Below are 23,050 nucleotides of genomic sequence, written 5' to 3' on the forward strand. Positions count from 1 at the left end.
CATATATCAACTTCACGAATCGTTTATTTCCTCTTTTTTACTTTTAGTTTAACTTACTGATACACATTGGTCTCATGCCACTGAAGGATCCGTCAGCTCTGCATCTCAAGACATGCATTCCAACCAGTTTAAAGCCATCTTTACATACGTACTTGGCCGTGTCTCCTACAAACGCCAGAGGAGTCTGTCGTGGTAATTCTGGGAGAAACGGCCAATCTAGCCACTGCAGGAAGCTGACGATTTTCCAGTGGACATCATGTAACGCTTCATGAATTAACACATCAACTGCATGAGAAAATCCTGTCAATTTATCAATCAGAGTCTCAAATGCATGTGGAACAGGAAGATTAGATAAGTCTAAAACGCTGCTCCAATCAAAGTTTGACCAATCCATACTATTAATTAGGTTGTTGAAATCTAAAATCTGCTGTAATATTGGCAAACCTGACATATCCATATTCATCCAATTGGTGTTTCTCCAGTCCATTTTCATCATCCATTGGATGGCAAGCTTCATTTGATCAGAGATGGGTAGGCCAGAAAGGTCAATAATTTTAGTCCATTCAACGTTATTCCAATCCGTGGTCAACATCATATGAAGCATACTTCTCATTTCTTCAGACAAAGGTAGTCTAGAGAAGTCCATTTCACTCCAGTTTGGGTTTTCCCAATCCACTCTCATCAGCTCCTGGATGAACATTTTAGTTTGGTCTGAAATCGGAAGACCTGTCAGGTCGATTATTTGAGTCCAGTCAGTGGTTTGCCAGTCAAGGCCATTCACCACATTGAGAAACTCTCTTACTTGATTAGCCATAGGTACCATTGATAGATCCACTTGTTCCCAACTCATGTTACCCCAGTCAATATTCATGAGCGTTTGAAGGAACAATTTCATTTGATCTGGGATAGGAAGTCCAGACAAGTCGATAAACTGGGTCCTGTCAAAATTCTCCCAATCCATTCGGGTTATCATCATGATGTACTCTCTTAACTGGTCTGGCATAGGGAAATCAGTCATATCCATGTTCTCCCAATCCATGCTCATCATTCTTTGTAACAATAATGTAATAGGTTCTGGAAGACCTGATAGGTCAATGACATCAGTCCATTCAACATTTTCCCGGCCCAGTGACATAAGCATCTCCAGATACATTTGCATTTGTTCAGATATCGGCAAACCAGAAAGATCTATGACGTCAGACCATTCAATATTTTCCATACCCATGAATCCTTCTAGAAGCTCTCTTATTACTGTAAAATCCATGTTCATCCAGTCAAAGCTCTCCCAGTCGATCTGTTCCATCATCATGAGCATGCTTCCGATCTGATCAGGTAAGGGTAAGTTTATGAGGTCAATAGTTTGCATGAAGTCGAAGTTTTCCCAATCTATACTTTCAAGGAAGTACATGAACTCAGAAAATTGATTGGGCAACATAGTTGTATCCCAGTTCTCCCTGCTGGAGGTCAACATCAGTAATAAAAGACTCTTCGATTCATCTGAAATTGGTAGATTTAGAAACTCTATCATCATCTCCCAGTTGAGTTCTCGGATTTCCATATTAGTCAAAGCACTCATCCAGTCAAAGTTCTCCCAGTCCATCATCATTAATTCGTTGAACATCTCGAAGACATGTTCCCTTGTTTGGGCTTCCATCAGCATAAGAATAAAGTCCTTGTTACTTTGAGGAACAGGAAAGGTATCCACCATGCCAGTCCAATTGACAGCATCCCATCGCATGTTCATCATGGTAAATAAGGCATCCCTGATGTCTTCTGGGACTGAGAGAGCAGATAGATCAATTTGATCCCAGCTGATATTATCCCAATCTGTTCCCATCATCATCATAAGAAATTGCTGGGCAGGAGCAGGAATTGGAAGATTAGTAATGTTCTCGTTCGTCCAGGAAAAGTTATCCCAGTCAATGTGCCTTAGAGTTTGGAATATTTCACGGCCATTTTGTAGCACTGACAGATCCAACGTATCTGGAAGGCCCCAATCTATATTCATTATCAACGAGAACATTCGATCCATATTCATTGTCGACCAATCTTCTATATTCAAGAAAAGAAGGAACTCACGAATCTCTGAAGGAATGATAAAATCTGTAATATTTCTTAAACGGATACTTTCCAAATCCATATTCATCAGCATCATCATGTATTCCCTCCATTCCTCCGGAAGAAGAGCTGTCATATTCATCCGGTTTACATCGAGCTCTTGCATGTCGAAGTTAATTGCCATCTCTATCCAGTTCTTCAAGTAATCTGGTATTGGTAACAGAGGCAGCATAACCTCAATCATTTCCATTTCAGACATGTCTAGGTGTCTTGCAATAGTAAGAAAGTTTTGGATTGATGCTGGCATCATGCTTTCTAGAACTGTTGTATCAAAGTTTTCCCAGTCAGTTGAAATGAATAATTCTAATATTCTGAAAGAAGTAGGCAGACTCAAATCAATGTTATCCAAATCAAAGCTCTCCCAATCCATATTCATAATTAAGTTGAGATAGGGTCGGATGACCTCAACATAATAATTGCCAGTCATATTGAAGTTTCTCCAGTCTGAAAGAAAATAATGCAATCCGTTCGGTATTGTCATATTCGTATTGTACATGTCCATCAGGTTCAGACCAGTATAGCTACGGAAGATATTCCAGTCTATTGGATTCTGACGCAAAATGCGCGTGAATATAACGATTAATTCAGATGCAGAGGAAGGTACAGGCATATCATTTATTCCTGTCATATTAAGCCTGTCCAAATCAAAACTCATTACCATTGTTATCGTGTCTCTTATTTCATCTGGAATGGGGGTAACACGCAGTAGATCATCGACTCCTATATCTTCAATTTGTGTTGTTGTGAAGAGATGAATCAGATCTCTGATGAATTCTGGAGTTGCAGTTATTTCACCCCAATTAATATTCTGCCAGTCCATTCCCATGGTGATAGCCTGCATGAAGTTATCGGGCAACGATACTGATGCCATATCAAAAGTACTCCAGTCAAGTACGAAATCAGGTCTCCCATTCGCTGACATTCGGATTCTGGGGAGACCTTGAGGTAAAAATAGATTTAATGCATCAACTACTTCTTTCCAATTTACGTACGACCGGTTTGCACTTGAAATAGATTCTCTTATGATGATGGTTAATAGGTTTGTTGTTCGGTTATCAATAGTTGGAACCATATCAGATATCACAGATGAATTCATATTCATCCAATTTATGTCCGTAATATCATTGCTGGCTAGATCTATATTTCTGATGAGTTCAAGAACTGCTTCGAATATCCTACGAAGTACTTGGAAAGTTTCCACGGACCACAGATCAATGTTCTGCCAATCCATAACCATTACTATGTCGAATAATTGTTGTATAACTTGTGATGCTCCAGAGTTTAGGTTACCTACACCGGGTAGGTCAGGTATGTCCACATTAGGAATCTCGATATTTGGAAGGTCACCAAATAAACCATCTTTTCCCGAATCTGCCGGCTCTCTATTCGAGGTGGTGGTTTCTTCAAATGGGTTTCCGACCCCAAGGTTCGGAAAATTCAGGCTTTCAATACGCGACGCTGCATCGCCAAAGTTTCCGGAATCATCGATTTCGTCCCTCCAAAAAATGTCAGAAGCTGTGGTGAATTCATAACCGAAAGTGTCTCTCGTGGTAGGCCATTCCCAGGCAGATGTAGAGCCGTTTCCTTCCATTCCATCAGGCGTCATTTGAGTTCCCATTGCTGGGGGGTAATTATCGTCAAAGATGACGTACCCATTTCGTGGTGGATATGGAAAAGGTCCACAGGTTACTGTAACAAATCAACAAAGGGTATAAAAGGATTACATATTTTCTTAATCATCATCATATTTTCATAAATTAAGTAAATTTCTTAACTTGATGTATTTTGCACACTTAAAAAGACAAGATACATGCTTCGACACTGCACTAAATTCACACACACACAAAAAGGAGATGGGCATACAGTAAGAGATTAATTAATTACGCAGTTTTTACAGAATGGAGATAATGTCATCCACTGGGGTAATGGGACAAACATTTTGAGGGGCCAGACATGGCGTTTGAGACAAATTGTACAAAACTGCGAGTGACTGATCACATTTTTTACCTCTTTTATACAAAATTTAACCTTTTTATATATTTTAACATACTATTCAGAACATGAATTCATATCATTATATGCTTTTCATTTCCGTTTCTTTCCTTTTTCTAATAATTCCTTTTTGTTGTTCCTGGTCGTAAAACCGATGGGGTGGATGGATCCAAAGCCCCTCCATCTTTACTTTAGTGGTTTTAATTTAAATCATAATACTAAATAGGTTCATTATTGCGGACTGAAATAATCGCTAGAGGGTATTCATTTGTCTCGCAATCTACTATGGTCAACAAGGAAATTCGTGATCACTCTCGCAAAAAGTGTTCACTAGCTTACAAGTTCGCGAGCTTTCAAGTGCCGCTGCAACTCTTTATCAAGTGACGAAAATTATCTGATAACGAAGAGATTGGAGATTGGTATTGGTATAAATACACTTCGTTATCAGATAATTTTCGTCACTTGATAAAGAGTTGCAGCGGCACTCGAAAGCTCGTGAACTTGTAAGCTAGTGAACACTTTTTGCGAGAGTGATCACGAATTTCCTAGAAAGCTAGTGAACACTTTTTGCGAGAGTGATCACGAATTTCCTTGTTGACCATAGTAGATTGCGAGACAAATGAATACCCTCTAGCGATTAAATCATAATGTTTATAACTACCAGAGACTGAATGATTTGGACTTGGAAATAATTCTTGTAAAACTTACATTCGCAGATACCATCCGGATTGAAAGCCGATCCATGTCGGCACACACACTTGAAAGATCTACCAACAACGATGCAGTCAGCCCGTGCATATGCACATGGATTTCTCGAACATGGGTTTGGAGGTTGTGGGGGCATTGTGGGTGTTGTCATTGGTACTGGAACAAAGAGAAACACATATCTTGATAGTGAAATAAAATGCAGATCACCCGTACTGTTTTGGTATTCCCATAGATAAAAACCCCGACAGGCATAATAGCCCCAAATATGAATGAATGTAAAATGTATCATTATTGATGATGATTGTATATAAGAACTTATTCCTTTTGGACAATATCCCTTCAGTGTATTATGGAAAGCTACTCACGAGCACATCTTCTACCAGGTCGATCAAGGATGTTTAATGATATATCGATGAATCCTTCACGGCACCGACAAGTGAACGATCCCTCGCTGTTGATGCAGAAAGCGTTGTCATCACAGTCATTGTCCTCGCTTGACATACATTCATCCAGATCTAACATGAAATTATATAGATCCAAATTAAATCGATTTGAGAAGATAGAGAATGTAACAAAAATTTTCGTTTCCAGATCAATACTTGATAGATACTTTGTGTGAAGAATAGTATTGTATAAGTGAGTCCATCCTTTGAACTCCATGTTATCATCTTTATTGTACTGAGCTATACGATGTCACAGTTTCTTTGATTGAGAATACAAACAGTACAGAGAATAGTTACGAAGTCAAAAAATTGCAAATTTGTGCATTTTTGACAGTCGGTGCGTCGATTTTAAAGCCCAATACCCTTAGAAAAAAAGATGAGGCTAAATAATTTTTGTAACACACTCTAAACCCTCTGTACATACCGGAAATCATGATAGATGACTCATCGATGCTGACATTGACAGTACCCATATCCACAACCATCTCCAAAGATTGTTTGAATGCTGCGACAACGGATGTTGAATCTATCGTCGGCCTCGTTGTATTGGCGGTTGTATTCGTTGGTTCAGTTCTTTCCTCTTCCCTGAATTTAATTGTGTAATCCACAACAATGGAGCCATTGGAGAAACCATTGACAGTTGCTCCAAGATACGAATCCGAAAGAGAGCTCATCAGGTATATAATATCAAGCTTTAAAGAGAATAATAATTATGTTGAAATTAAATTTCAGTACCTCAATGTCAGTACATGCACTACATATCCTGTGCATAGCCTGTGCAAAATGAAAAAAAAAAGGATAATAGAAATAGGGAGAGAGAATTTTTTCATCTGAAGACCATCTTGTCTTCAGCCATAACATCAACTAGAAGATCGGTTCTTCTTCACCTACCGTATTTTCTACATCAGCAGCCAGAGTCTGGAATGCTGAGGATGTTTTGTCCTCCAGATCCTCTGTAAATGAAGCAGTTCCACCATTTACCTCAGTGATTCGAATCACAGCTGCAAACTGCTGAGTTGCTGAAATATAAATTGAAAAAAAGTGGAGAAAGTACATTCAGTGTGTTTGCAATTCACATGTTTGACAGAGGATATACACTCAACGCAGTATTCCTTTGTAAATTTGAAAAAAAGTACATTTTCACTTCTGAAATTCAAAGCAGTTGAATTGTCTAAGTAAAATTATTTACGAGTGATTGCAAATGTGAGCAAAATCTACATTCTTCATAGTTATATATAACTATAAGTCCATGAATACATCACAAGATCGTGAAAAATGTCAAATGAAATCATTATTATCACCGTAAAATGCAATGATGCATCTCTATTTCAATTGTCTACTGTTGCTACTGTTATATATGGCCAACCTTTAAGACAGTCCGATTTGCTGTAATCATGGTAATCTTAAAGAAGATAAAAATGCACTGACAACTTAAAGTAACTATCATGCTTACATGTGCAAGTATTGTTTGAATCCCTCGTGTATCCTGATTGACACTGACATTGATATGCATTACCAAAAGAAATACAATCTGTGTTGACATCTGAAAGACAAGGATTCAACAAACACGGATCTGAAGGTGTTGTTGGGAAAGGCGAAGGTTCTTCAGTTGTAACCACCATGCTTGTTAATGCCTCCGATGTCTGCAGATCCGATCGTGGAGTAGTCATTTCATCGACACTGGTAGTTCCTTGATATCTTTCTGTTGTGGATTCCTCAGTTGTTTGAGACTGTAGAGATGTTGCATCTTTCTGAGTCGTTTCTTCAGACTCTGTCGTGGTTTCAAGCGTGGTTCTTGCAGGTTCCGAAGGCTGAGGTGTTTCAGTTGGACTAGGCCCATCGGTTGATTTTTGCTGTTCGGTGGGACGAGGGGATTCTGTTGGTCTTATTCCTTAATAATTAATAAGAAAATACATTTTCGAAAATTCCAATTAAAAACTCAGTAATAATCTTGAGTATCATTAAACACACACACTACCAGGGGATTATATGTATGAACTAAGCCTTTTAAACATTTTGTATTGATGACTCTGGGTTTTGTACCTGAAGGACATTGACACATTTTTAAAGGTTGAGGTATACTCTGGTTTCATTTTCTAAATGAAATATCTATTTTAAATCTGGCAAAAAGGAACAATAATACAATGAAAATGGAAACACTCGACTGGTGTCAGAGACAGCCAAGAGGACGCCGGTCCCTATTGAAGTTACTCCCATCTCCATTCGAATGCTTACAAACATAAATTAATACAGATACAGATATTCAAATGTCATCAAAACTCATGTATATATATTCTAAAATAGATATATAATCATGATATATTACGATGTAATGGTATCCGCAGGGATCAGTGGGTGGTTAAATTATCTTGTCATACATATCCACTTTATTTTCCATTAATTTTAGTTCAATTTTGATGACATATCAAATACAATAATTTGGTTTCCTGGAATCTCTTAGAATTTGATTTTTTTTTTACTTACTTTGGCATTGAGGAGGCAAACTATTCCATGAACCATCACTCCTACAGGTAAGTGTCGATGTTCCAATCAGCTCAAAGCCTCTCTTGCAGACGTACGTAATGCTATCACCAGCAAGTGGAGGAGGCCAGGGGCGTGGTAAGTCAGGTAAAAAAGGTAAGTCGAACCGAATAAAAAACTCCAATATCTTGTTATACATGACATAAAATGGACGAGGAAGTAAGTCAGAAATAATGAATTCTACTCTGTGAACGAAAGCCATGAAATGCTCCATCATACTCTGGACGTTCATCCAATTGGTGTTGCCCCAGTCCATTCTCATCATCCATTGGATGGCAAGCTTCATTTGATCAGAGATGGGTAGGCCAGAAAGGTCAATAATTTTAGTCCATTCAACGTTATTCCAATCCGTGGTCAACATCATATGAAGCATACTTCTCATATCTTCAGACAAAGGTAGTCTAGAGAAGTCCATTTCACTCCAGTTTGGGTTTTCCCAATCCACTCTCATCAGCTCCTGGATGAACATTTTAGTTTGGTCTGAAATCGGAAGACCTGTCAGGTCGATTATTTGTGTCCAGTCAGTGGTTTGCCAGTCAAGGCCATTCACCAAATTGAGAAACTCTCTTACTTGATCAGCCATAGGTACCATTGATAGATCCACTTGTTCCCAACTCATGTTACCCCAGTCAATATTCGTGAGTATTTGAAGGAACAATTTCATTTGATCTGGGATAGGAAGTCCAGACAAGTCGATAACCTGGGTCCAGTCAAAATTCTCCCAATCCATTCGCGTTATCACCATTACGTACTCTCTTAACTGGTCTGGCATAGGGAAATCAGTCATATCAACGTTCTCCCAATCCATGCTCATCATTCTGTGCAACAATGATCTAATAGGTTCTGGAAGACCTGAGAGGTCAATGACATCAGTCCATTCAACACTTCCCCAGTCCAATGACATCATCATTTCCAGATACATTCGCAATTGATCAGATATTGGTAAACCAGAAAGATCTATGACATCAGACCATTCAATATTTTCCATACCCATGAATCCTTCTAGAAGCTCTCTTATTACTGTAAAGTCCATGTTCATCCAGTCAAAGCTCTCCCAGTCGATCTGTTCCGTCATCATGACCATGCTTCTGATCTGATCAGGTAAGGGAAGGTTCATGAGGTCAATCGCTTGCATGAAGTCGAAGTTTTCCCAATATATACTTTCCAGGAAGTACATAAATTCGTAAAGTTGATCAGATAACGTAGATGTATCCCAATTCTCTCTGTTCGAGGTCAATATGAGTAGCAACAAATTGTGCACATCCTCTGATATTGGCAGATTTAGAACATCGAGTATCATTGCCCAGTCTATATTTTCCATTTCGATGTCAGGCATAGGATTTATCCATTCCACCATCGTAAGTTGACTTAAAAAATCGGAGATAATATTTTGGACTTCGACATCCATCAACATCAGAATGAAATCCTTGTTACCCTGAGGAATAGGTAAATTGTTCAACATTCGAGTCCAATCAACAGCATCCCATGGCGTGTTAGTTATAGCAAATATTACACTTTTGATCTCATATGGGATTGAAAGAGAAGTTAGGTCAATCTGATCCCAGTTGAAATTCTCCCAGTCTGTCTGCATTAGTATAATGAGAAATCGACTGATAGTATCAGGGATTGGAAGATTTGTTATGTTCTCGATTGTCCAATCGAAGCTCTCCCAATCAATGTGTCCGAACATTAGAAACATTTCTTCAAGATTTTGCAGCATCGATTGATTAAAAGTATCAGGAAGCTCCCAATCCATGTTCATCACCAACGAAACTATATTGTCCATATCCATAGTTGACCAATCTGTGGCATTTAGAAAGTGGAGAAATTCCCGGACCTCTGAGAGGAGAAGCAAATCAGTAACATTGCTAAAGCTGATGCTTTCAAAGTCTGTATTCATAAGAATTATCAAATATTCCCTCCATTCGTCTGGGAGAAGGGTGGTCATATTGATTCCTTTAATATCGAGGCCTTGCATGTTGAAGTGAATTGCGATCTCCATCCAGTCCTTCACATAGTCTGGACATGGCAATAGAGGTAGCACAAGTTCAATTGTTTCTATATTTGTCATGCCTAACTTTCTTGAAATCAAAAGAATGTGTTGAATAGATGCTGGCATCATACTTTCAAGAACCGTTGTTTTAACGTTATCCCAATTATATGAAAGCATATACTCTAGAGCGTTTTGGATGGTATCGGGCAAACTCATATTTCTAAAATCGGTGTTATTCCTGTCAAAGCTACTCCAGTCCGTGTTAAGCAGAATGTTTAAATAGGGTCGAAGTAACTGGACATTAGTAATATTAGTAAGTTTAACATCGCCAAAGCTTGACAAGAATGGACGCAGAGCATTTATTACGGGCATATCTGTCAAATTCATGTTGTACATGTTTGCCAAGTCCATACCGGTGTAGTTTCGGAAAAGATTCAATTCGATTGGATTTTGACGCAAAAGACGAGTTACCAGAGTAATCATTTCATATGCTGATGAGGGTACGGGCATGTCATTTAATCCGGTTAGGTTTAGCCGGTTCCAGTTGAAATTCATCATAACTGTGATCATTTCTCTTATATTAAGTGGAATGGGTAACATAGGTAAAATATGGTCCGCTGTTATATCTTCCATATCTGTTGTTAATAAGAGAACGGAGAGGTCCCTGATGAATCTAGGAATCAATGACACATTGAACCAGTTCATATCATTTAAGTTAATGGCAGTGGTGTTCATTGTACTCCAATCTATATATGGTAATGATCTTTCTCTTAACTCCAATCGTAATAATGGAAATCCTGTGGGAAGATTCGAGTTTATACTTGCAACTATGGCTTCCCAGTCAGCAGCTGATAAGTTACCACCATTCAGAAACTCGTTTCCTAAGAGCCGAAGAACGTCTACATTTATTGAAAGGCGTGTTGTATTGATGCGAGAGAGGTCAATACCAGATAGATCACCCATATCAAAGTCTGGACGTTGAATAGACGCAATGACGCCTGGGATATCTGTAACCATGGACCAATCAGTATCTGTTATGACATACATGATTTCTTTTATGAAGTCAAAGAAAGCAAGTTCAGTGAAATCAATTGATGTCCAATCATAGTTCTGCCAATCGGTTGAGAGTATCAAACTTAAACCGTCTCGCAACATGGGCGGCAAGGGCAAGGTCGACATGTTCGTGTTCTGCCATTTGATAGTCGATAGATCACCATTTACCCAGTCAGTTGTCAATAATAAGTCACTGAATATCTTGAATAATTCACGTAAAATACGGATGACAAAAGATTCAGAATCAATAACCCGCCAATCTACTTCCATTGCAATATCAATTATTTGTTGGATAACCTGAGTAGCCTGGAAATTTCCGAAATTTGGGAACATGTTCGATGAATCACCTGCGTAAGCACCTTCCCAGGTAACGGTGGGTAAGGTAAATCCTGGAGAAATGGTCACCATATCGCCAGGGATATCTCCACCGCCGATGAATGGTATTTCTAGATCAGGCAAATCAATTATTTCGATTGGTATCCCCCAGCCTCCATTATCAGAATTTCTTGTTGCACCTGGAGAGGCTGAGGCCGATTCTTCGTCGTCACCTGCAAATGGGTTTCCAATTCCAATGTTTGGAAAGTTTAAGGCTCCAAGGCGACCTGGTACATCATCGACTTCTCCGGTTTCATCGAATATTTCTCCTAGCGTTTCGTTTCTTCTCATACCGCCAGGAAACATAGCTCTTGTGACGGACACCATTTCTTCGAATCCTGGTCGAGGTGTCCAGTATGAAGGGTGGGATGGAATGTGTCTATCAGGGGGAAGGACATAGCCATGCCTTGGGGGAGGCGGATACCGTCCACATGTAACTGTTTGACAGAAAAGGTGAAACGATGTCTTAAACATAGCTTAGGAATAAAATAAATATCAATATACTAGTACCTCAATATTAGTATTTTTAAAGGTTTTGCATTGACATTAAGAATTAATGCTACGAATGAACCGTCAGTAAATTTGAAATCTTTAAACAACATGAATATGTTTGTAATCAATCTAATGCATCGGCAAGTATGTTATGTATATACCTAAATATTTACTCACTTTTACATTCAGGTACAGGGCCACTCCATTCTCCATCAACACAGATGATCCATTTTGGACCGACTAATGCGTAGTTTGGATTACACATGAACAAAACCTTCTCCCCGCGGTGATACCAATCATATCGTCTGTAAGATCCATGATTTGGGGCCAAGATTGCTGGACAAATAGGACGTGGCCTTGTCGGTGGTTCTGGTGATGAGTCATCAGTAGTTATCAACTGGGACGATGTTAAAATGTTTATTGTAGTGTAGTCGCGAGTAGTTCCTTCGGGCAGAGGTCTGGTGGAAGCTCTTGAATTGGTTGTTCGAGGTGACCTGGTGGATGTTTCTTGTCTAGTGGTTTCGGTGTCGATTAATGGCGTCGTTTCTCTCTCTGTTCTTGCAGTGTAAGTCGTTGAAGCTGTAGTAACCCCAGCTTCTGTCGTGGGAGCTCCTGCGAGGGTTGTTTTGGGGACAGACGTCGATTCCGACGGCTGCCTTGAGGAAAAAAATGTTGTTGGCCTTGTCGACGAATCGGGCCTTGTCGTGTCGACGTCCACACCTAGTGTTGTTTCCCTTAATTCCGTCGTCATTTGCTTTGTTGTTGCAGGACTATCTTTCATTGTGGTTCCTTTACTGGTCACAATCGCTTCATTAGTTGTAGCTGCACCACGAGTTATTTCATTTGTGGTTCCTTTGACTCTTGTCACTTTGCTAGTAGGTTCAGTGGTTATCGCAGCTTCTCCAGTTGTAAATGTAGCAACGGTTGTTTCTTTTGATCCTTGTGTTGTACCAGCAGGAGAATCAGTTGAAACAGAGGCACCACCTGAATATGGAAAATGGATAATACATTTCTGATTTACTGATGAGCCAAATCAAGAATGGTTATCTAACGAAATGGTTCAATCATGTGTTAAAATATAGAGCATTACATGCTTGTTTTTAACGATTGTAGAATTAAAAATTTTCTTTTGAGCGGAGTTATATAAAATAAAGGATGGATAAGAAGAATACGAAGAATAAAATAAAAATAAACCTAAATGGTACAAAAACAGGGTATAAAAGTTAACGAACGTGAGGAATAAAATACTAACCTTCACATTCAGGAATGTTTGCATTGTATGATCCATCATCACAAGTAATCTGAGATGCACCGATCAATGTATAACCCTGGTTGCATTCGAAGGTTACAACGTCGCCATGGTCAAAGGTTCCAGATTGACTCCCAAACTGTGGAGTACCAGGGTCTTCACAATTACCTTTCAGAAAATAAGCATGGACAATGTAAATTACTGTAATCGTGTACCTATGAATCTGCATTATCGGTAAAACAGTAAAAATGTAAACACAACAAAAACATTTTTTTTTTAATATCGATACCCCTCGGCATAAAAAAAATGTACGACAAACCAAACAACTGATTAACAGAAAGAGTATATTAGCAGACATAAAACTTAGATTGTGATCATAATGCTTCCGTTACAGAAAGGATATTTGGAGGTTGGAAGTTATTCGAAAGAACAGTTCGTATCTACACAAACTAACTCTCAGAGCAAAATTGGGTAAAAACGTATCACACTGTGTGCATCTCTTGGGGTGTTATTGTTCAAATAGTGTGTACAGCATCAATTTAGATAGGCCTATATTTCGAATTTAATGGCGTCGAGTATGATATCATCTCAAAACTTACTGTAACAGACTGGTGGTTCGGCATCCCATCCATTGCTTGTACATGTTAACTCAGAAGCTCCCACCAGGGTGAATCCATCATTGCAAAGATAGATGAGTGTGTCGCCATACTCCACTCCACCTGACTTAGTCCCGTCCTCGATGGTCCCAGGGTCGCCACAAGCCGCTGTCGAGGGTAATATGTAAATAACTTATATTCGTTATATATTAATTTACTTATATCTAACTTCAAGTTTACGATATGTTTGATAGCGTTGGAAGGAGTACAGTTGGGTCAGTACAATTCCATTCTTATCAAGATGAGGTAATCTTTCTTTGTTGGTGTTGGAGACTTTGGAAACTATTTGAAAGTTTTTTTTTATTATTATGCATTGCATCTCATTTTTAGCAATGCCCATGATGATGAGTTTACGGAAAGAATTATAATTCTTTCCGTAAACACGCCCTCTAAACTTCATGTTTTATGTTTTCATATTACATGAATAAGTTGCCTGAAACATTTGACGGTTATTTCACAAAAAATCGAAGCATAACCAAACATAATACAAGAATATCTGATAAACTATATATTCCTTTTTACCGTCATAATTTCTCGAGAACAGTTATAAGTTGTAGTGGACCACTCGTTTGGAGTAAATTGCCCCCGGAAATGAAACAATGTCCTTCCTTAAACCCGTTTAAAAGAAAATGTAAATCCTACCTGTTAAATAATTGTACTACGTAATAAGCTTGTCTGTTATGTTCTATGTTTTTGTTTGTTATTTTACTTTTTATTTTTGCTTTTAATTGCTGTTGTCTTGTTTTACCAGTCAACTGAATTTGTGTGATTGCGAGATCTTTGTTTTTCAATCTCAAAAGTTGATTGGAAGATATTGTTTTGTTTTATTATCAGTAATGAATGTAAAAGGGAGTAGCCAGATAGGCCAATGGCTTTTTATTACTCACTCACATCCCATTCATTACTCTATGTTTTTTCGTGTTATTTTTTGTCTAAATTGTACAACTGTCATTGTTATTTTTACTCTAATGCATTAACTTCATATGCATTGTACCCTGTTTTTAAGAGATTTGAAATAAATGAATTTGAATTACAAACATACCAATGCATTCTGGTACGTTATTACTCCAAGGACCTCCAAGACAAGTGATGATACTGGCTCCTACGAGCGTATAGGTGGCGTCACACGTGAAAGTCACTATATCGCCGTTGCTGTAGGTACCAGATTGAGCTCCGTTTTCAGGGGTCCCGGGGTCCGAACAGTCGGCTGATGATATAAATGAGAGAGTGAATGGTGAATGCATGCATAACTTAAGTTTGTGTAAGAATGGTTTCGTTTTTATTTTAACAGTGAAGAATGTAGGCTAAGTCGTCCTCTCACAACTTTTAAACAAGAATTGCCTTTGTAAATTAGCATGAATTCAAATATAAAAGAGCAAGTATTAAATTTCCTTTGCGCAGTTTGCTTACTTTACCTTACATGTACGTATTTTATTTCTTGTCCAATAACGGTCCGAAGATTCAACCACATTAAAAAAAAAGAGTATGTCAAATTTAGAGATAATACAGGAAGATGATTTCTTTCCATGGGCCTACGTGATTTCAAATTTGCTTTGAAATTACAAGTCGTGTACTCCCATTTATGATTGCTCATTCAATAATAGTTATAATAAATACACTTGTCCAATATTAAAAAAATATGAATTATAATGCACAAAACCAAAATACATCTTGAGGATGCTGTGGTCTACCTTGGCAGATTGGAGCTTCTGCTGAAAATATTCCATCTTCACACGTAATCTGTGATGCACCAATGAGGGTATATCCACTATCACATGCGAACTCCACCACATCACCATGTTCATACGTCCCTGACTGACTGCCAAACAAAGGAGTCCCGGGGTCTGTGCAGCTTTCTAAAGAATTCAAAATAAATACCATTAAATCACAAGTCGTGGATCCCGAAAAGAAATATCCGATACATTGTTGTGAAAGTAAACACCGAAAATATCATATTCACTAATGTTTTAGGATTCTTATTCACGCGACTGAAAATGTGTTTGAATTCTTATATAGGCCTCAGCTCATTATACATGACTTGTAATATCATCGGGGGGGGGGGGGCGTTACATGAAAGTTGTCAGCGCTGACAATTTCAGTGAAATCCTTGGTTTTGATTGGCTCAGAGGCTCTGGCCTTTGACTGTTAATACTACGGTAACTGTCGAAAAAGGCAACATGTCAGTGCTGAAAACTTTCATGAAACGTTCCCCAGATTTGCACTCCTTTCTGAGAGCCTTGAACAGCTTGAAGCATTTCATTGGTACTTTTACATCACATCGTCATTAACTATAATCCTCATAAGCACGGAAAATTTTGTTATTGATCATAATTATTCCATTATGTTTATCATTCAATTCATTATTGAAATAGCCATTACCGTTGTTAATCTTAATAACGATATATTAATTATCGAAATTATCAATTTTCAATTATTATCATTACCATTACTATCATCATTATTACTATTGTTATTAGTATTACTATTATTATTATCATTATTATTATTATCATTATTATCATTATCATTATTGTTTTTATTATTATTATCATTATTACTATTATTATTATTATTAATGCTGATACCATTATCATCATTATCTTAACTGAATATATACATGTCATTTTGGGGGGGTAATTGCTATCACCATTCATGTAATTTTGAATAAAGTTATATTTATCTTGTATTGTTTTCATCCATGTTATTGGTATTGTTTTTGTCTGTAGATATTTCCTTACGATAACATATGGGTGCCTCGGTGTCCCAACCACTGTTTGTACATGTTAATTCCGACGCTCCAACCAGTGTATATCCTCCGTTGCAGGTATAGGTGAGTGTGTCTCCATACTCCACACCTCCCGACTTGAGTCCATTCTCGAATGCTCCAGGATCTCCACATTGAGCTGGATCATTGACAGGTAATATAAATTAACTTATTAGACTCAAGAAACAATACAATGGAATTCTCAAATATATGGTTAAAATGGCAGCATGTTTTTTTTTCGTCCCCTGTAAGTCCAAACAAAGGTAGATTTCAACAAAGCATAAGATCTACAGAGTAAATGCATGTTCGAAGTCTTGTGAAATACTAGAAAACCCTTTTTTTAAGTACTATAGCATTGAAATTATAACATATTATAAACATAATATCAGTATCAGATTCATTCATAGGCAAACAAAATAGGGATCTGGTTTGCTATTTCAACTTTTGATCGATGTTTGCAATATTGATTTTCTTGAATAAATTTGGCGAATACATATAATTTATTAAGAAACAAAGAGCAGTGGGTCCGTTTCATAATGCTGTTCGTAAGTTAAGAGCGACTTTAAGAACGACTGGTGATAATTTTTACGTTCTAAACCATCGTCAATGAATCAACCATTTACCACAAGATAGGATCGTTAGTCGTTCTTAAAGTAACTTACGAACAGCTTTATGACACACCCACCCGGAATAATGAGAATGGAAAGATGTAAGTGAATGTGTGCCCATTTGCTTAAAGGGTACTTCCCCCTCAAAAAGTTTCATGACCAAGAATAAAATAATAAGGATAACATGAATTAAATGAAAGTAAAAGGGGTGAAATATGATATCATAAAATAAGAATTTTTATTTCGAAATGATCAAATATATCCCCCGCCATTTATTGATGGCAATTACGCTACTGCTAATTCATAATAGATTTTACACCAGATGACAATGATATGATGAAGAAATTGAAAATAATTATAAGATTCGCTGAGCAAAGTTAGAAAGGGTGCCCTCACCGTAGCAAAGGGGCACTTCGTCACTCCAGACTCCTTCCACACAACTGATGATACTAGCTCCTACCAGGGTGAATGTATCATCGCAGGTGAACGTCACCGTATCTCCGTTACCATAGGAACCAGATTGGTTTCCGTCAGCAGGAGTTCCAGGATCAGAACAGTCGGCTGAAAGATGATTATTCGGGCGACACAATTAATTTCCTGACTGTGAAATTGAGCAGCGTCATATTTCATGTGTTTACTTTGCTCTCTTAGCATCATGAGACAATTTTAGGTATCTGACTGCATGTTAGTTTATGCTAAACTCCACACGTAAAGGACAAACAGAAAACCTGTTGCAAAGGCTTGTGTATCAGTCTTCAAGCAGGTATAGGTCAGCAAGAACAGGGCTAATGCATATTTCGAAATTGGGGACCCTCTCTCAACATACACCAAGGATTTGGTTGTCAAGTGAATTCGATATACTAAATTGTGAAAATATTTGTTTATATGTTTTCGTCTTACGTTTTTAAAATCTTTTTAATTTAATTATTGTGGGTTATGTTAAGTGCATGCGAGGAAAAGTGATTAAGACGGACATACCTGCACATACTGGTATTTCTCGATCCCATTGGCCATCCTCACAGGAGATAACAGAAGCACCAATCAGAGTAAAACCCTCTTCACACTCAAATGATACAGTAGTACCTTGGAGATAAGTTGGATTCCCTACCTGTCTACCTGAAGATGGTACCCCCGGGTCAGCACAGTTGGCTAGAAGATGGATAATTGGCAACAAATTATCATTAATCACTGTTGGGGCAGGGCACACTATTTTGCGATTATGATATTTGCAAAGTTGATAGTTAAACGTAATAAGCGCCTGTTTACACAGTTATTTTTTCGAATGGATGATACATTGCAATTCTCCCTATCATCATGATATATTCTTACTTTAGTCTTTTATTTTTCATGTATTTATCATGATCAGTTTTATAATTTTCTAATTTGGGGTTCCCATGACACATCTTTGTTTTCTGACTTTACGCAAAGTAGTACAATTTTTTACTTAATAAAATATTACTTCGGACAATGGAGGCCCATTTGTGAAGTGCCCCCTTTACAGTAGGATATTCGTTAAAACAAGAGATGACGATAACCCATTTCAAGTACTCTGTTGCCGTATCATTGAAATAAATACATTTGTCCTGAATCAAATTCAAATTCAAACTTTTGCGAACGACTGCAGAAGCCTTTCCCGAACATAAATGTAATTCAATGTCCATCTCCTAAACCCTCAATACAATGCAATAACTTCCCTTCAAACAGAACAGAAATGGCTCCACATATCACATCTGGAATATCAAAACGGTAATTATGTTTACCAATGGAACGGTTCAAAATGGCGCCATCGGGTAATGAATTATTTGACCAAGAAATTACTCACCAACACATTCCGGCACTGGTAGAGTCCACGTCCCGCCATCGCATGTTATAGTCGGTGCCCCTACCAGCCCAAACCCGGTATCACAAACGAATGAAACCGTTGTATAAGCCTGGTATGTCGGAGTCCCTTCTTGGGACCCGTCCATAGGAGATCCGGGATCACTGCAATCAACTGGGATAAAGATTTGGTAGAGAAGTCTGCTAATTTTATGTTGCATTACTGTCTAAAAAAAGCCAACTAATAGAGCATAAAAAAAGTCATGTGGACTACAATTTCTTGAAACACAACTTAAAGTTAAAACAAAAAAGCCAAAACTGTACCTAGTTTAAAATAATATACAAATTAATCACTAATATATACGATTGATATGATTAATCCTAATCTGGAATACAAATTCTAAATTCTTATTGTGAATAAAATAAAACAGTTAAGGAAAGTTTCGAAGAGTGATAAAATATTTTCGACGGCACAATAATGTATTTTGATAATGAAATTTGTATATTAACAAATTATATCTTGAAACTTAATTATAAAAACACACATAAGCTTGGGCTTGAAACTTGGTTCCTGTGTCCATATCTCTCAGGTTCAACATACTAAGTATCTTTATGCTTAAATGAGACAAATTCCTAACAAAATTATTCCCTTAAAGCCTGTATTAATTTTCGTAAATCTAAGTTGAATTCATTGTCAAATGAAATAAAATATTTTTATTACAAAATAAATAACTATAGTGTTAATGGGTCCCATGGAAACGTGAAATGTCAAAGTTGAAAAATTAGAGTCTTCGAACTGTTTTTTTTTTCGGTATATAAATCCTCTTCTAAGAATCGTATGGGACCACAATTACGGAATAGAATATTTTGTATAGGCTTATAGTTATAGCTTTCTAATATCTACATATATAATAAAGGTCTTTCACTATAAAATTTCCAAGAGGGGGTGTTAAATTCATTTAAATTGTCAAATTCATATTATCAGTAAGAATAAAAAGGGAGCACAATTCATTATAAAATAGATGTATATAACAAAGGTTAGCCCAGTATACATCAGAGGCGGTGACAGCGTGTTTTGATGGGGGAGAGGCAGACGATCTAAAAGTGGTGTTATTTGAAAAAAAATAGTGAGCGGTCCCCCTTGCTCGAACTATAACCAAAAGACAGGTTCTGTGAATGTTACAGTTCTCTCATACTTACGAACACATGATGGAACGGGTCTTGAATACTCATCGTTGTTACACGTAGTAGACGGTGACCCAATCAGACTGTAACCTTCGTTACAACTAAACGTTACAGTAGCCCCTTCTCCGAATCCTTCCTCAGCAGAAAGAGAGCCATTATCAGGTGCTAGTAGGACTTCACATGCTGTAAAAAACACAAAAGAGTGTTTTCAGAACAAGAATTCATCGTAGAAAGAACCCTCTGGTATCACATAAATGTGACAGAGGCCGACAATTATGTGTTCAAATATGCTTGCTATGAGGTTGGTATACTAACTACACAAATGATGTGCATTAGCATACGTTTCTTTGTTATTGAAGATAGTTATTTTGAATATACATTTTTAGTCAACTTACTGATGATTGATGAAAACAAGTTTAATTTTCTTGACTGACTGACCGACTAACTGTATCAGTTACCTTTCAATGGGAATAAGCAATGGATAGAGCGTGTTCATGCAACTCCCTTGGTTAAACATCATCAGCACAGTGATCCACCTAAACCGATGTCACTTCGACATGGCGACATAAATTGGAATTCATCGTGAAAGAACAACTGTTGCTATGTAGGATTATTTGCGCGATAAGTATGTTTTGTATGTCAGTACAGGTCTGGCGACGTTCCGATGAATTTCAAATGCCCGTCAGATGACAAAGGAGTCCTACGAAATATTTGTTGAAAATTGATGAACCGAAATAGAAGTTTTGTATGAATCAGGGTCCATTAATTGCATAAATTCAATTATAATAACTCTGTCATAAAATTGTATAATAAAATGGTAACAATGCCCAACATCCAATCAAAATAAAGTATTTCATAGAAGTTACCTTTGGATGGAAAAGTAACTGTTATGGTAACTGCTTTTGAAACGGGCCCCAGCTTTTTGTTCCTGACGTCACATTCATGTTCAAAGTATAGTATTTTGAAATATTTGAATTTTCTCAATCCAGACGAAGACGTCTTTGGACAACTGGGTTGCTTTCAAGGCATTCTTTGCACTGATTATCTATTACATTTCAGCAAGTTTTGTTTAAATGTGCATACACATGCCTCAATAATAAACAGTTGAATCACCAACATTAATCAATATGGCGCATCCAATCAATAAACCCAAATTAAATTTACATCAATTGCCAAGTGAATATAAAAGTTGCATTGAGATTCCATACTCTGAACCTTGGTGACGGTATCACTAGTCTATGACCCAACACTTCTGATGACTGATCTAATCTTTTTCATTGGTGTACTTAAGACAATACTGGTAATATAAGAATACCAGTCCATGTGACATAAACGTATACAGTCTTGTAAAATGTAAATTTGTCTGACAAACAACGTAAGAAAAAGTAAAATCGATTGTAAGTATTGATTGCATTTGTTTGTGTTACAGTTTTCATATAATGTAAATGATGTATTTTCGAAATTAAAATCAACTCAAGTTTTCACCAAGCTTTGATGAATTAGTTTAAACTGGCACTTGCTTTATTCATAATAATACACATACAAATTGAAGAGAGCGATTCTCGTCGAATAAATGCTGGATTAATTACTCCAAGTAAGAAAATCAAAACGAGGTTACAATTATAAAGGAAACATCATAAAAAAGTACTCGTTAATAACGTGGAATGTATTCACCGCTTGACACACAATAAAAATATACATTTTAAGATGAGACATGGTAATAAAATTAACTTAAACAATTGTATAATTACCCTGTGAAATCCTTTGAACTGAAAAGATAGTGAGTATGATGTAACTTAAATGAATCCATTGGCAAGATAGCCTCCTATGTGAGTTAGTAGTCGGCATGGTCTGGGGAAAACTTTCCCTTTTCCACAAAAATAAGAATCCTCTTCGAAAACCAGAAACCGACTGTTAAAGTTCATGCAACATGGTAGAGATCTTAATATATTCCTCCTATGAACGATATAAAATTTGTTGAGATGTAATTGCTGAACAGAAAAAAAAATGAGCTGAGCTGATCCTCTTTCTTGGGGCCGTTTCCAATTCATCTAAGGCGAAGAAAACCTTATTCAATCAAGAAGCCCTGTAGAAGTTTCTGCTCTTGGGGGAACCAGGCAGTACCAAGTAACTTGTGCAAACATTGACAGAGCCTCCGCCCTTTTGGACCACTTTTCGGCTCTCTCCGAACTTTCATCTATTCTTTCCCCCTCCCTTGGCCAAACATAAGTTGCGCAATGACGTACACATAAGCGTCTGTGAATGGTAATGGCTATTATTATACCATATTCATTAGTATTCAGCTTTCTCTAATCAGGGGTACATGTTCACTTTCAGAAGAAAGTGACTGTAAACATAGTAAGCAATATGAAGGCATTTAGCGATTCTAATGGAATCAAATAACCGTAGAGAGACATAAATTGTTCTCTCTGTGGTTGTGTCATTTACTTCAAATTTTCATAAGGGTGTAGGTGATAATTTGTGTTCTTTACTATTCTTTCCTGACTAATTGTGACACATAGGCCTACGTGTACGGGTTTGAGACTCATTTGGAATCAAACGTATTTCTACCAGATCAGGCACATCATCAGATTCCAAGCACTCTTCTCATGATCCTGATGGTACCAGTTAAAGACTGTGTCAGAATATTAAAATTGACATACCGTACTCCTGTAATTGTACAAGAAAGCGACTTTTAAGAAGGGTGTTGAGGATTTATTAAGCATTTCCTCCTTCTTACATAATCAATTATTTGCTCAACTATTCAGTGAATTGCGTGTACAATATAGTCCATCGATTTTTGTTTCAATAAAAGAGCGGTGTGCATATTATCATCATTATAGTTCAATACTGTTTTGGGGATGGAAAATGTAAAATTCCTCACGTGTCGCCCAGACTGCATACATGTTATTAAATAACACACTCCATTGCAGTGACACAGAAAGGAGGAAAAATCCCGTAGTTCTTCTTTATAAAAAATTGAAATTAGTGTTTGAAATACAAGCATGTAGAAGACAACCAGAAATGTATTCAGAATTCTGGTGTTTTGCTAGGA

At 37.4% G+C, this 23,050-nt stretch overlaps 1 protein-coding gene across 1 annotated transcript in view; it reads right to left on the reverse strand.

The window, feature by feature from the left end:
* LOC129257098 (uncharacterized) overlaps positions 1 to 22,034 on the reverse strand; it is a 57,407-nt gene extending 35,373 nt beyond the window's left edge. The window contains exons 1-18 of the mRNA XM_054895352.2: positions 21,747 to 22,034; positions 20,011 to 20,178; positions 18,815 to 18,985; positions 17,971 to 18,141; positions 17,389 to 17,553; positions 16,359 to 16,523; positions 15,312 to 15,476; positions 14,663 to 14,827; positions 13,564 to 13,728; positions 12,968 to 13,132; positions 11,893 to 12,699; positions 7,746 to 11,660; positions 6,715 to 7,152; positions 6,153 to 6,280; positions 5,686 to 5,953; positions 5,184 to 5,333; positions 4,819 to 4,974; positions 58 to 3,807 (exon numbers count right to left, since the gene is read on the reverse strand). Coding sequence (XP_054751327.2) covers positions 58 to 3,807; positions 4,819 to 4,974; positions 5,184 to 5,333; positions 5,686 to 5,953; positions 6,153 to 6,280; positions 6,715 to 7,152; positions 7,746 to 11,660; positions 11,893 to 12,699; positions 12,968 to 13,132; positions 13,564 to 13,728; positions 14,663 to 14,827; positions 15,312 to 15,476; positions 16,359 to 16,523; positions 17,389 to 17,553; positions 17,971 to 18,141; positions 18,815 to 18,985; positions 20,011 to 20,178; positions 21,747 to 21,843 — 11,209 coding nt within the window. The 5' untranslated portion in view covers positions 21,844 to 22,034. The remainder of the gene's footprint in view (positions 1 to 57; positions 3,808 to 4,818; positions 4,975 to 5,183; positions 5,334 to 5,685; positions 5,954 to 6,152; positions 6,281 to 6,714; positions 7,153 to 7,745; positions 11,661 to 11,892; positions 12,700 to 12,967; positions 13,133 to 13,563; positions 13,729 to 14,662; positions 14,828 to 15,311; positions 15,477 to 16,358; positions 16,524 to 17,388; positions 17,554 to 17,970; positions 18,142 to 18,814; positions 18,986 to 20,010; positions 20,179 to 21,746) is intronic.
* Positions 22,035 to 23,050: the final 1,016 nt, after the last annotated feature.

The sequence above is a fragment of the Lytechinus pictus genome, chromosome 3 (genome assembly GCF_037042905.1).
Source record: "Lytechinus pictus isolate F3 Inbred chromosome 3, Lp3.0, whole genome shotgun sequence".
Classification (NCBI taxonomy): domain Eukaryota; kingdom Metazoa; phylum Echinodermata; class Echinoidea; order Temnopleuroida; family Toxopneustidae; genus Lytechinus; species Lytechinus pictus.